Below are 14,698 nucleotides of genomic sequence, written 5' to 3'. Positions count from 1 at the left end.
CATTACCCTCACTCCCCCTAATTCCCTCCCACTCCCCTCATTATTCCCACAACCCCTCGATTCCCCTCACTCCCCTAATTACCACCACACCCCCTCACTCCCCCTAATTCCTCCTTACTCCCCGTTCCCTCACTCCCCCTAATTCCCCCTCATTCCCCTCACTCCTTTGACTCCCCTTACTCCCCTCACTCCCCTTCATTCCCCTCATTCTCCCACACTCCCCTCACTCCACTCACCCCTTCACTCCCCTCAATCCCCCACTACCCTCCACACCTCATCCCCTCATTTCCCTCACTCCCCCTCATTCTTCTCACTCTCCCTTATTTCCCTCACTCCCCTTTATTTCTCCAACTCCCCCTAAATCCCTTTCATTCCCCTCATTCCCGTCGCACCCCCTCAATTCCCCTCACACCCCCTAATTCCACCTGACTCCCCCTAATTCCCCCTCACTCCCTCAATTCCCCTCACTCCCCCTAATTCCCCTCATTCCCCCCAATTCCCCCTCATTCCCCTCACTCCCCCTAATTCCCCTCACTCCCTCTAATTCCTCCTTACTCCCTTCATTACCCCCACACCCTCTCACTCCCCAATTCCCCATCACTCCCCCTCATACCCCCTCTATAACCTTACCCCCCTCTATAACCTTACCCCCCTCTATAACCTTACCCCCTCTATAACCTTACCCCCTCTATAACCTTACCCCCTCTATAACCTCACCCCCTCAATAACCTCACCCCCTCAATAACCTCACCCCCTCTATAACCTTACCCCCTCTATAACCTCACCCCCTCAATAACCTCACCCCCTCAATAACCTCACCCCCTCTATAACCTTACCCCCCTCTATAACCTCACCACCTCTATAACCCCACCCCCTCTATAACCTTACCCCCTTCTATAACCCCACCCCCTCTATAACCTTACCCCCCTCAATAACCCCACCCCCTCTATAACCTTACCCCCCTCTATAACCTTACCCCCCTCAATAACCCCACCCCCTCTATAACCTTACCCCTTCTATACCCTCACCCCCTCTATAACCTTACCCCCCTCTATAACCCCACCCCCTCTATAACCTTACCCCCCTCTATAACCTTACCCCTTCTATATCCTCACCCCCTCTATAACCTTACCCCCCTCAATAACCCCACCCCCTCTATAACCTTACCCCCTCTATAACCTTACCCCCCTCAATAACCCCACCCCCTCTATAACCTTACCCCCTCTATAGCCTTACCCCCCTCTATAACCTTACCCCCTCTATAACCTTACCCTCCTCAATAACCCCACCCCCCTCTATAACCTTACCCCCTCTATAACCTTACCCCCTTCTATAACCTCACCCCCCTCTGTAACCTCACCCCCCTCTATTACCTTACCCCCCTCTATAACCCCACCCCCTCTATAACCTTACCCCCTCTATAACCTTACCCCCTCTATAACCTTACCCCCCTCTATAACCCCACCCCCTCTATAACCTTACCCCCTCTATAGCCTTACCCCCCTCTATAACCTTACCCCCCTCTATAACCTCACCTCCCTCTATTACCTTACCCCCCTCTATTACCTTACCCCCTCTATTACCTTACCCCCCTCTATTACCTTACCCCCTTCTATTACCTTACCCCCTCTATTACCTTACCCCCCTCTATAACCTTACCCCCTCTATAACCTTACCCCCTCTATAACCTTACCCCCTCTATAACCTTACCCCCTCTATTACCTTACCCGCCTCTATAACCTTACCCCCTCTATTACCTTACCCCCCTCTATTACCTTACCCCCCTCTATAACCTTACCCCCTCTATAACCTTGTCTCTTCTATTATCTTGCCCCCCCCAAGACCTTGCCTCCCCCCTATGACAGCCCCGCTTCTACGACCTTGCCCCCCATGACCTTGCCCCCCCCCTTATGACTTTGGCCCCCCTCCAAGACCTTGCCCCTCCCTCTGTGACCTTTACCCCTCTATGACCTTGCCCCTCCCTCTATGACCTTTATCCCTCCCTCTATGACCTTGCCCCTCCCTCCCTGACCTTGCCCCAGTGACCAATCTGGAAGAGTGTTAGCAAGCTTTCTGACCATTTATCCTGATCCTATTTTCGCACACATTCACTTTCCAGCAGGGGTCACTAGAGAGCGATCATGAGCCGGAACCCGGGTGAATTATTCCCCTCCAGAAACCCCGGGGCACTGAGGCAAATGGCAGCTCCCCAGTTGCTGCCCTGTCGCAGATCAGCTTAAACTCAGCACAGATTGGGTTCAAACCGGGGTCCTCCCCAGTCTGCGTTTCTCAGTGTGGCCTTGTCGGAACAAACCAGCCAAGATAATTGTCCACACCCATTAATGTCTCCACATTATAACCATGCTGAAGAAAGCATGGGGAAGAAAAGCTTCAGAGCCAGTGGGCCAAGTCTACATTGGAACAGGAGGAGGCCATTCTGCCCCTCGGGCCTGCTCCACCATTCAATTAGATCAGGGCTGATCTGTATCTCAACTCCATTTACCCGTATCCCTTGATCCCCTTACCCAACAAAAATCTATCGAACTTAATTGAAAGCTCCAACTGACCCCCAGCACCCACAGCCTTTTGGGAGAGAGAGTCCCAGATTTCCACTGGCATTCCTGATTTCACTCCTGAACAGCCTGGCTCTAATCTTAAGATTGTGCCCCCTTGCTGAGAAATCCCCCACCAGAGGAAATAGATTTTCCGCACCTACGCCATCCCCAGCTTTGACAGGATGCAGTTAAATAGGGCATCAGTGGGTACATTCACTCCTGGCACCAATACCACCCCCACCCTCCCTGACCGTCTTCTATGGGCTGCGGTACATGTGCATGTGTGGGGGTGGGGGGTCACTGTACTTTGGTCAGAGTAAAATGCTCAGCCACCACACCGTACAGTCATTAACTGACGGGGCCTTATTCGGACTGTGGAAACATGTCCAAGAGCTAGGGAAACAATCATGTCATGGTAACAGCAGCAGGAAGTGGGTAACAATGGTTACCGACCAACTTAGTTACGTAGTGGACTGAGAAGGAATAACCCAAACTGTACTCGGGGCGGGTCAGTCACTGATCTCCACCAGACAGGAAACCCGTTCACATGTTCACAATCAGCACAAGAGTCTGTTGGTCTCCTTGCCCCTAGTGTTGTTACTGGGCTCACTTGACTTATTGCTGCCGATATGTTACAGGGAGAAATCACACCTCACACTTGCAGTGGTGTGGGGTTTTTATCAGTACATTGCGGAGTCTCACTTGGAGCTGGTGTACTTGGTCACAGCCTCTGTCCCTTCCGACTCATTGTAGATGTAGAGTAACTCTCCTTCCTCGACCTTCTTTGCTTCTCGCTGCCCTTTATTCAGGGCTTTCTTGCTGCCCTTACTGAACAAAAATCTATCGAGACAGAAAAGAGAGTAGGAATAAACGGGTATTTTTCAGGTTGGCAGACTGTGACTAGTGGGGTACCACAGGGATCGGTACTTGGGCTCTAGCTATTCATAATCCATATCAATGATTTGGATGAGGGGACCAAATGTAATATTTCCAAGTTTGCTGATGACACAAAACTAGGTGGGAATGTGAGTTGTGAGGAGGATGCAAAGAGGCTTCAAGAGGATATAGACAGGCTAAGTGAGTGGGCAAGAACATGGCAGATGGAATATAATGTGGAAAGATGTGAAGTTATCTACTTTGATAGGAAAAACAAAAATGCAGAGTATTTTTTAAATGGTGAGAGATTGGGAAATGTTAATGTTCAAAGGGACCTGGGTGTCCTTGTACATGAGTCACTGAAAGCTAACATGCAGGTGCGGAAGGCAAATGGTATGTTGGCCTTTATTACAAGAGGATTTGAGTACAGGAGTAAAGATGTCTTACTGCAATTATATAGGGTCTTGGTGAGACCGTACCTGGAGTATTGTGTACAATTTTGGTCTCCTGACCAAAGAAAGGATATACTTGCCATAGAGGGAGTGGAACGAAGGTTCACCAGACTGATTCCTGGGATGGCGGGATTGTCATATGAGGAGAGATTGAGTAGACTAGGCCTGTATTCTCTAGAGTTTAGAAAAATGAGAGGTGATCTCATTGAAACATACAAAATTCTTACAGGGCTCGACAGGGTAGATGCAGGGAGGATGTTTTCCCTGGCTGGGGAGTCTAGACCCAAGGGTCACAATCTCAGAATAAGGGGTAGGCCATTTAGGACTGAGACGAGGAGAAATTTCTTCACTCAGAGGGTGGTGAATCTTTGGAATTCTCTACCCCAGAGGGCTGTGGAGGCGCAGTCATTGAGTACATTCAAAACAGAGATCGATAGATTTCTAGATATTAAAGGCATCAAGGGGTATGGGGATAGTGCAGGAAAATGGCGTTGAGGTAGAAGATCAGCCATGGTCTTGTGAATGGCGGAGCAGCCTCGAGGGGCCGGATGGCCTACTCCTGCTCCTCGTTCTTATGCTCTTGGATGCTGCTTTCTTCTCCTCAGGTATTTTCACACTCAAGCGCTATCCTTGTGAGACACTCTCATTCCCTCGTCCCAAATTACTTCCAGTGACCCAGCAGCATTCCACAGCTCAGACTGCCCCCACCCCAGCCCTAGGCACACCTTTGGAAGGTCAGAATCAATAACTGTGCTGCTGGCTCTTAGTTACACTTCGAATGGGCACAGGCGAAAATTTCACATCATACTAGACGTTACTAAAATCCTGGAATCGATAGAACAATATTCCAATCGGCCAAAGCAGGTACTTTTCCCAACACTCCCTTCCCAGCGCAGCAGCAATCTTCCCCTTTGAAAATTTTTCAAGAGGACTAGGGTTGCCAACCCTCCAGGATTGCCCTGGAGTCTCCAGGAATTGACGATTAATTTCCAGGGCGCTTGCTTCCCTGGAGAAAAGTCATAGGGGCATTAAAAGAAATTGTGTGTATAAAGTTTATTAGTAATATAACTGTCGGAGGCGGGATCAAAAGGCTGTGTGACTGACGGTCAAACATCGTCCAATCGGATAATTAAGAACTTGTTTGCTTTCTGATTGGCCGTGGGAAGGCGGAACGCCGAGAGGGTGGATGTGACGGGTGACCAATGGCGGGAGTGCGGGGGCAGGGTGGTTGGAGGTCACGTGATAAAACCTCCAGGAATACGTCCAACCAGAGTTGGCGATCCTAAAAAAGGAGTGATTTTTCTTTTCAGTTTTTGAGTACTCTACATGCCTCTGGAGAATGCTGTTTGTTTCTTTTCACCGGTGGGGGGGGAGGGAGGGGGGTGGGCTGTGTTATCAAATTCACCGCCCAAAACAACACAGTGTTCTCTAAGATCACATATCACAGCCACGCATTCTAGATCACAGGCCTGGCGTCTTCAAAGGGCCTACGTCAGGCCCGAGATCCTATGAGGGCCCATGTTTACGATGGTGTCCTGAAGGGGGTCAACATTAACCCCCGATATCCTGTGAGATCCTATGTCACAAGCCCAATGTCTAGTGACAGCTTCTATCACACGCCTAGCATCAACAACAACAACTTGCATTTGTACAGCACCTTTAACGTAGTAAAACATCCCCGGGCACTTCACAGGAGCGTTATCGAACAAAATTTGACACCGAGCCACATAAGGAGACCAAAAGTTCTCCAAAAGAGAGAGGTAGAGAGGCGGAGAGCTTTAGGGAGGGAATTCTAGAACGTAGAGCATAAGCAGCTGAAGGCACGGCTGCCAATGATGTGGCATCACCGTATCTTGTGACAGCCTCTGTAACAGGCCCGAGATCCTGTGTAGAGGCCTATTCCAACTATCTAGAGTGAGTCATGATCAGCTGAGTGAAGGAAATTAATTCCCCATTTTCTGGCAACACTCCCTATTTTTTTCATGTTTTTCCCTACTCCCCGAAACACCCTCCCGACAGTTCTGTAGTTCAGACCATTTTAACGACAGTATCTGGAAGCAGTTAACAGTAAGAAGGCAGTCCACCCAATTGCTAGGAACTGTGCAGTGCCTGGTGTGGAAATAAGCCATAGGGACCGGGAAAATTCACACATTGACCCTTGACCTGCGTTGAGTTAGTTGTGATAACAGTAGTGCAGCTAGATTCTACTTGGCAGGGGACTGGGTGGGGGGAGGGGGAGATCAGGCAGGACTCCTGCTTCTGAATATCCAGTGACTCCTGCTCAGATCCAGATTAAGAATTCTTGGGGCCCCGGGCACCAAAAATGTTCGGGCCCCTTGCACACCCCTCTATCCATTCAAACACAAAAGTGTGGGCCCGTAGAATATTTACACACTACATTAATAATAAAACAAATCATACCACAATATCACTTAAGTAACACCAATCCAGTGACTGTAGGCAGCTTTTCTGCGTTTGTAGAGTGTTACCGGGGACCCCATATTTGGCTGGGCCCCATAGGCCCGTCTGTTAACCCACCCCTTCTCCTGCTCGAAAGTATAGGTGTGGAGTTAAGCCATCAAGCCCCCTTGGGCGAGGTAGGCGTGGACTGCCAGCACCTAATGAACCGTACCCCATCACCAGCCAGCCTGTGAGAAAAAGCAGGAAAGAACTTCCATTTATATAGCACCTTTCACTACCTCAGGATGTCCCAAAGCACTTCACAGCCAATGAGATCCATACTTAAAGTGTAGTCACTGTTGGAATGTAGGAAACGTGGCAACCAATTTGAGCACAGCAAGATCCCACAAACAGCAATGTGATAATGACCAGGTCATCTGTTTTAATGATGTTGGTTGAGGGATAAATATTGGCCAGGACTCCCCTGCTCGTCTTCAAAACAGTGCCATGGGATCTTTTACGTCCCACAGTCAGGGCCTCAGTTTAACGTCTCATCCAAAAGACCGCACCTCCTGACAGTGCAGCACTGGGAGCGTCAGCCCAGATTTTTTTTTGTGCTCAAGTCTCTGGAGTGGGAACCTTCATGACTCAAGAAGAGGCGAGAGCGCGACCAACTGAGCCATGGCTGACACCGAGATAGAGAGAGAAAAAAAAACCCTAATTAAAAGCAGGAGCTGGAAGGAGAGGCAGGCAGCAGTGTCTAACGAAAATCTGAAAACTTTCCTGTAAAGAACACCAATTCCAAGAAAGCCTGGTGGGAAAGTGCTGAAGATGTTTACAGTGTGTGTTGTGTTGTGTGTGTGTGTGTGTGAGCACAGGAAGTGGTGCGACACGCCATCCCAAGGACCTCCCATCCCTGCAGCCAAGGAGAGAGAGAAATCAGAGGAAAAGCTCCAGTAAAATCAGACATACACACACACAACACACACACACACACCCATAGCACATGGAGAGAGCCGCCAGCGCAAGGAGCAGTTTCACTCCTCAGATGAATCTAAAAAGATTGTCTTGGGGTTGGAGCTCCTTCAAAATATATCCCAGTGGCCGATAAGGTAAATAACTTAAAACTAAGTTTCAAAGTGACCCAGTCTCGTGACATGGGTGGTTAATTCGATTTTTTTTTGGGGGGTGGGGGGATAAAAAGAAAGCCCAGCGTGTGTATTTGGGGTCGCAGAATAAAAATAGAAAATCTATATTTTAAAAAAAAAGTTACAGGAGAATTACACCTAATTCGGGGGGAGGGAAGACAGTTAACTGCTGCTGAACCACGTGTGGATGCGATTAAAGAGTTTGGGGCTTTGAACGTCTGCTGTTCCCAATTTCCCTGCAGTGTTTGTCTTGAACTGGGAATGCTGAATCCACCACCGTGTTGTGTTTTTAAACTCCCTCCTCTCCCAAAATGTTTCATGTATTGGGCCACGAATCTTTTCGGTTTCAACATTACTTTTTTTTTTATTAACACGCATCCGCCGAGAGGGAATTAAAATGAAACACACAAAAACAGCATCTGGAGAGTAATTTAATGTTTTTTTAATATATACTCGGTTGCTTTTATAATTAAAGTTGGAAATAAAAGTGCATCTTTTTTTATCCCCCCCCGCTAACCTGACGGCCGTTTGCATTGATTCGATCCTGGAATTCAGCACGAATTCGGGATCATCTGGAGTTTGTTGTGCGGTGGGGGAAAAGGAGGAGAGAAATAAGTTTTTAAAAACTTAAAACTCCCTGCGAAACTAATCGGAATTCTCCCTGCTGCTTATTTTAAACTCGCGGCAATCCTCTGCTAAGAAAGACAGGGGAAAGGAAACCAGCTTAAAAAAAACTAACTTCTAGTGTAAATATTATAGGCGTTTCCCCCCCCCCCCCCTCTCAGTAGGCAGGTTTTAATAAGCCTTTTTCCGGGAGTATTTTTGCTTAGGATTAACAGCTGGGAAATTCGCCCCTTTTACTTCAGGCTTCAGAAAGAGATCATTTCCCCGTCAAATGAAAAAAAAAATCAAACTTTTTTTATTTTAACCCTAGCCCCCCCCTCTCTCCAGCAAAAAAAAAAGACCCATTTAGCGCCATGTGCTCTCTCCCGCCAAAACCCGTTGCAACAGACATGAAATTGCAACCATCTGTTGCAGATGATAAGCCGCGTACAATGCAAATCAGTCGGAAACGAGTGCCAGGACACGGCGAGTCGGCATCAGGAATTGCAAAAAACACAGCACACATACTAACCCAGGCTTTCAGAAACAAACTACCATCTCAATTACTATGTTTAAAAAAAGGTATAAGAAAGATCTCGCCAGTCTCAACCCACTCTAGACTTCTGCACAATCAATTATAGGCAAAATAAAATCCCCTCTTAATCAGTCCCAAAGCACAAACGGCTTTGAAAACAGACATGTCCTCCGTTCCCTCCCTCCTACATTTCGCAACAGCTCCTTTCCCCCTTTTAGATCCAATCCCTTTTTTTTTGAGCTGGGCAGCTAGCTCCAAATCCCGCCCCCCCAAAAAAAAAAAGCAACTGAATAAAAATCTATCAATTAGTAACCAACTTGGGTTTTCTCAGTGATGTCATTGTGTGTGTGTATAAATAATGTTCTTATTTGCACGATGTAAAGTTTTACTTTTAAAAAAAAAACTTGGGACAAACTTTCACGAAAAAGTTCTTGAATAGTTTTTTTTTTAAAATTGCTTTTTAAAGTGTTGATTTTTTTTCTCTCTGTGGGGGGAGGTTTTAAAAAAAAAAGTAATAGTCTTTTGCTGGTGGGTGTAGTTGCTGTCAGTCAAGAAGTTTTTTTTTTAAGAGCCCGCAAGCTTGGCTGATTTAAATACCAGGGATCCGCCTACGGGGGGAAGGGAAATTATTTATGGGTGATGTCGGACGGCGAGTTGCTGAAAGTCTGCGGGGCGAGTGGGAGGCTTGCAGCCGAGGGAGAGAGAGACAGAGAGAAAATAATAGCAGCCGGAGACTTGCTGTAGTTGGAGTCGATCCGATCCGAGCCGTCCCGTCCCGTCCCCGGCCGCCTGTCTCTCCTCTCGCAGCCGGATCGCCCTGCTCTGTATTAGCCCGGACACATCGACATGTCTGCGAAGTTCGTCTCTTGTTTCTACGATATTGGAGAAGTTTTATGCAAGGTAAAAAAAAAACACACACACACTTGCAACTTTGAGCCGGGTCGAGGGAGGCAGGGGACTATTATAACAACACGTTGCAACTTTTAAGCACTCCCGATCTAACTTAGTACATTCAGTCTGAAAGTTTAAAACGCCTGTGCGTTGTGTGGTTTTATACACCCACTTTCTACGGCAGGCTCAAGTCCCGACAGCAAAAATCCTTTGATCCGAGCGTTTTAACTATATTTTTAAACTTGGCATCCGATGGTATTTTTTTCCACCGTTTTTAAATGTGTGGTTTTTTTTTTGGTGAGACAGATTTCCTGCGACTCTACTTTTCTGTTTTTGTAAGAAAGACTTGTTGATCTCTGTGTTGGGAGTTTTATTTTTGGCTCTTGTTATTTTTTTTCTGTCCTGTTTCAGGCGGTTATGTGGAATCCTCCCTGTTGGATCTGTTTATATTTGAATCCATTATTTAATCCCTCCAAAAACTGGCTTAGTATTTTTAAAAATTGTCTTTATTATTATTATTATCATCATTGAAAAGTGGGGCGAGAGGGGAACAAAAAACTTTTTTTTTGATCCCAGATCAGGAATGTTGCCTTTATGTTTGGGGGTTCTGATTTGGAACGTCGATGGTCTGATTTGGAACGTCGATGGTCTGATTTGGAACGAGTCGAGGTTCTGAATTGGAACGTTTGCCCCCCCACCCACCCCCCTCCTTGCTTTCAGTCCCTGTCTCGATTTTGTTATCTGGGGACATTGGACGGCCGGCTCCCCCCCCCCGGCCCCTGCGCCCCCTCCTCGCTGTCCCTCGCCCTCACCAGAAAGATAAAAGGCGATGGCACCGGGAGCTGCTTGAAAACTGCAGCCGGGGAGCTGCACCCGGGCCACTTGCAAAAAAAAAACAACAAAAAAAAGAAAGGTGGTTGACTCCCCAAAATCACTTCTTGAAAGGCATCGAAGCTCCCTGTCCAACTTATCGTCTCGGTTTGTTATGCTTTCTTGACTTGGGGATGTTTCTTCCCCCTCCCAGGGTTTGCAAGCTATTGTTGAAATTGGCATGCTCCAGCCTGAAGTTTCCTGGAACGAGCAGGGTGGGTAGAGTTTTTGGCCAGGTTTTGGTGGGTGCCCCAGTGTTGCGACCGCCGTATTTGCTACAGGGGGAGGGGGCCTCCTGGGGGAGAAGAACACCCAATGGGTGAAATCTCAAGGATGGTCTAGTTCCAAGTCTACAACAGTCTATAGACCACCAGTGACTTACCTTCCATTTTAGTCGTGTGAGGAGCCCATTGCACAAGGGACTGATTGGTGCCCGACCAGTTGACCTGTTTCGTGCCTGTTGGATGTAAACAAGATTTTGTCATGTTTCTGTTTGTGACGTCAAATTCATCCAGCCCTCTTGCCCTGTGGTGAGGTTACTGACGTCCTGAAGTGGTTGTTCCCCTCGGCCTGTAATAACAATTAGGAAAGACTGAACAGGCTGGGGTTCTTTTCTCTAGAAAAGAGAAGACTGAGGGGTGACCTGATAGAGGTCTTTAAAAATATGAAAGGGTTTGATAGGGTAGACGTAGAGAAGATGTTTCCACTTGTGGGGGAGACCAGAACTAGGGGTCATCAATATAAGATAATCACAAATAGGGAATTCAGGAGAAACTTTTTTACTCAAAGTGGTGAGGCAAATAGCACAAGGAGTAGTTGAGGCAAATAACATAGATGCTAAGGGGAGCTAGATAAACACGAGGGAGAAAGGAATGGAAGGATATGCTGGGAGGGTGAGATGAAGTAAAGTGGGAAGAGGCTCATGTGGAGCATAAACACCGACATAGATCAGTTGGGCCGAATGGCCTGTTTCTTGCGGTACATTCTGTGCAATGTCTAAAGTGATATTTTGTTTGTTCCCCCTCTTTCCCCGCCCACCCCCCCCCCCCCATCCAGAACAAGATGATTAGCTACAACAACAACATCAACGTGGGCAGCTCCAGTGTGCCCTTACTGGACAGGAAGGCGGTCGGGACCCCAACGCTAGTGGGATTTCAGAGGCGACACTCGGTCACCCTCACCAATGCCAACTCCAAGTTCAACCAGAACCAGCTCCTCAACAGCCTCAAGCTGGATCAGACCGCCACGGCCAACAAGGAGAACAAGTTCCGGGACCGCTCCTTCTCCGAGACGGGCCTTCAGAAGCCCCAAGGCCAGGTGAACTCCAGCCGCTACAAGACAGAGCTGTGCCGTCCCTTCGAGGAGAACGGGTCATGCAAGTACGGCGACAAGTGCCAGTTCGCCCACGGCGTCCACGAGTTGAGGAGCTTGGCCCGGCATCCCAAATACAAGACGGAGCTCTGCCGCACCTTCCACACCATCGGATTTTGCCCCTATGGACCCCGCTGCCACTTCATCCACAACGCGGAGGAACGGCGCATGTCACCCGGGCATGACCAACACCACCTCCCGCTCTCCTCGTCCAACAAGATGGACAGGCCACGTCTGCAACACAGCTACAGCTTCTCTGGCTTCTCCAGTTCCTCCAGCGGGCTGCTGGACAGTCCCACCTCTATAACCCCTCCCCCCATCTTCAGCGCAGAAGACCTGAGCTCCTCCCCCACCCTGCCAGATTGTGCCAGCAACCCCTTCACCTACTCGAGCCAGGAGCTAGCCAGTCTCTTCGCGCCCAGCATTGGGATCCAAGTTCCAATGGTGTCCACCAACAATGGCGCCCATTCTCCGACGTCATTCCTGCTCCGACCTTTGGCTGCATCCCCCCAGCTCTTCGAGCCTCCCCCGAGCCCCCCAGACTCGATGTCCGATGACTACCTGAGCAGCTCTGGGAGTGTGAGCGGCTCCGAGTCCCCCATCCTCGATCTCAGCAAGCGTCTTCCCATCTTCAGCAGACTTTCCATCTCGGATGACTAACTCAGCCTTCCGTCCTTCCCCTGCGCTGGAAGAAGCAGAAAGCTGTCAAAAAAAAAACAAAAACAAAATGTAGCCCTAATCTGAGCAAGCATTGGAGATGAACTTTTATTTCTTAATGGTCCAGTTAGCCAGCTTTTGACACACACAAGGGTTAGAATTGACTTGCCAAACCCAAACTTGCCAGCTACATACCGTGTCAATTGATAACGTACAACGTGTTATTCTTGAGTTTTCACTGATAGCAGGGGTACAGCAAAGACTGCACACTTAGCTCATTTTAAATAAGTAATTCTTCAATTTTTGGAAATCAAAATGGCCGTTTTTTTCTTTTTTCTCATGTATATACTTGATAGCCCAGCAACTTTGGGATTTGGAGGGAAGGGTCATCCTGGGATAAACTGTGGTAGGTTTGGACTGTCTGATTGGATTGGCCCGGTTGAGTTGAGGCACTTTGTGAATTTGATGTCAAACAGCTACCTATCTGCCTGGTCGAAGAGTTCTTAAGTGTTGATTAAGAACCTTTGCGGAGAATTTTTTTTTTTAAAAAGAGAACTGACTGGTGTCATAACCCATCATTTGCCGAACCAGATCTCTAATGTAGCAAAAATCTGCATTTCATGTCCTTTTCTTTCTCCCTCTCTTTTCTCCCCCACCCCCTCAATTGCTGCACCCCCTCTGTGACAGCAGCTCCAAGTGAGCGTGCCTTTGCACAAGGTGTGGGTCGACACAGAGGTGCTGTCACTTTTTTTTTTGCCTGATGCTATTGTGGGCAGTTCTTGAGGAGAATGGGCCAGGCTTCCCTCCGCCCTGCCTCCCTCAGGCCCCACCCCCCCCCCCCCCCCCTGGCTCCCTCTCGCCCCTCCCTCCAACCAGTTTCTTTTCTGTAGTGACAATTCATCAACCCCAGGGACTGGAATTGAACAAGCACGGTCTTAATTGTTTCCATTAATTCTGAACAGACACAAATTGTGGCAAGATGTGAATGTTTCTTTTTAAATTTTTCTTTTGTCGGGGGGAGGGGTGGAGTTGGGTGGGGGTTAGTTGGCTTGGGATGGACATTGCTGTTGACTTTTTATTTAAATGTGGTGCTGTTAATACGATTCTGGCTGCCTTGTTTTTAAACTGCTCAGCACCCAGTGGGCAAAATTACTGTGTAGTAATTCTCATTTTTTTTTTTTGGAAGTTTCTTCAGTGAAAGTTTCTTCAGAAAATGAAGAGCTTTGGATGGTCAGCATTCCATCTCAAGAGCGGGGGAGAGAGTGAAAGAAATAGTTTAACCAGCTAGTCTTCAGCCTTGGACTTTGTGCCAAGGATTAGTTCATTTTAGTTCTTTTTTTTTCCTGTTTTTTTTTAAAATTCAGCAGAACATTCAAAAAGAATTTAAAAATTATCGCTTGTCACTGCACACACAAACATACATACATACACACAAATTGCTTATTTAACTTATCAAAAACATATTTATTGCCAAACATATGCATTTTTGTTTGTATTTATCACAATGACGAACCATAGAAATATATTTTTCTTTTATGTTTAAATTATGATCTTATTAATCTTAAGATTGTGAGGTTTTTTCCTTTTCTTATTTTCGTTTCCACAGTTTAATATATTATACTACGATGACGAGGGTTTTTGTAACTTTACTCTTCAGTTATTTTATTTAATAAAAAAAACATAATTTAAAAACACAAAAACATTTGAATTTATTTATTTTGTAGTTTTTCCCCCCCTTTTTAAAAAAAAATAAATCGATTTTTCTCATGTATTTTTATGGCAGCCATGTGCTCACTGCCTTTAAACTCTTGTTGCCAACAGAGGCCTAGTATTTTAGGCTTTTGAGTTAGCTTCCATTATACAAGAGATGGTTAAGAAGGTGCGGGCTCAGTACTGTGACACAAAAGTGCCTGTCGAACACATTCCAAGCACTGATGTATGCTTTCTGTATAATTAATAATACTTTTTATTATTGATAGGTCCTGGCCTCTTTCAAAGAGAGACAACCAGGACTTGGCACAAAAACAAGTTGAATGTATTTTTCCTTCACTGTTCACTACATGGTTTATTTTCTATGTCTGTTTATACAGAATGCTTTTGTAATGACTGGTTCTAATGTAAACCAATAAACCCCAATGGTTTTTTTTCCAAAGTGCGGTAGCTCTGTATTTGTCCCTTCTCGAACTGTCGTCACAGCACTGTGCTAATTTTAGAGGGGGAGGCAAGGTAGAAGTGAGGGTGTGGTACGTTGTGACACTGAGGAATGTGTTAATGTGTCTGTATGAAATGTGTGTTAACCTGTGGATTAATGACTCACTGATAGGAGTTTAATACAAACAC

General features: G+C 47.0%; 1 protein-coding gene and 1 long non-coding RNA gene across 3 annotated transcripts; one reads left to right on the top strand and one right to left on the bottom strand.

Annotated features, from left to right (window-relative positions):
- Positions 1–3,213: 3,213 nt before the first annotated feature.
- LOC137326276 (uncharacterized) lies at positions 3,214–10,961 on the bottom strand. Its single transcript, XR_010964156.1, has 2 exons — positions 10,713–10,961; positions 3,214–3,395 (listed from the first exon to the last, which is right to left on the bottom strand). It is a non-coding gene; the product is annotated as an uncharacterized lncRNA (long non-coding RNA).
- LOC137326274 (mRNA decay activator protein ZFP36L1-like) lies at positions 7,289–14,510 on the top strand. Of its 2 annotated transcripts, none has more exons than XM_067991204.1 (2): positions 7,289–7,395; positions 11,387–14,510. In XM_067991204.1, the coding sequence occupies exon 2, from the start codon at positions 11,393–11,395 to the stop codon at positions 12,359–12,361; it is 969 nt and encodes a 322-aa protein (XP_067847305.1). In that variant the 5' UTR covers positions 7,289–7,395; positions 11,387–11,392; the 3' UTR covers positions 12,362–14,510. The 2 variants fall into 2 exon arrangements, with proteins under 2 accessions (XP_067847305.1, XP_067847304.1); XM_067991203.1 differs by lacking the exon at positions 7,289–7,395 and adding an exon at positions 9,118–9,469.
- The last annotated feature ends 188 nt before the right edge of the window (positions 14,511–14,698 follow it).

The sequence above is a fragment of the Heptranchias perlo genome, chromosome 10, assembly GCF_035084215.1.
Source record: "Heptranchias perlo isolate sHepPer1 chromosome 10, sHepPer1.hap1, whole genome shotgun sequence".
Classification (NCBI taxonomy): domain Eukaryota; kingdom Metazoa; phylum Chordata; class Chondrichthyes; order Hexanchiformes; family Hexanchidae; genus Heptranchias; species Heptranchias perlo.
The sequence above is the reverse complement of the archived record's forward strand: the minus strand, read 5'-3'. Positions and strand labels throughout refer to the sequence as shown.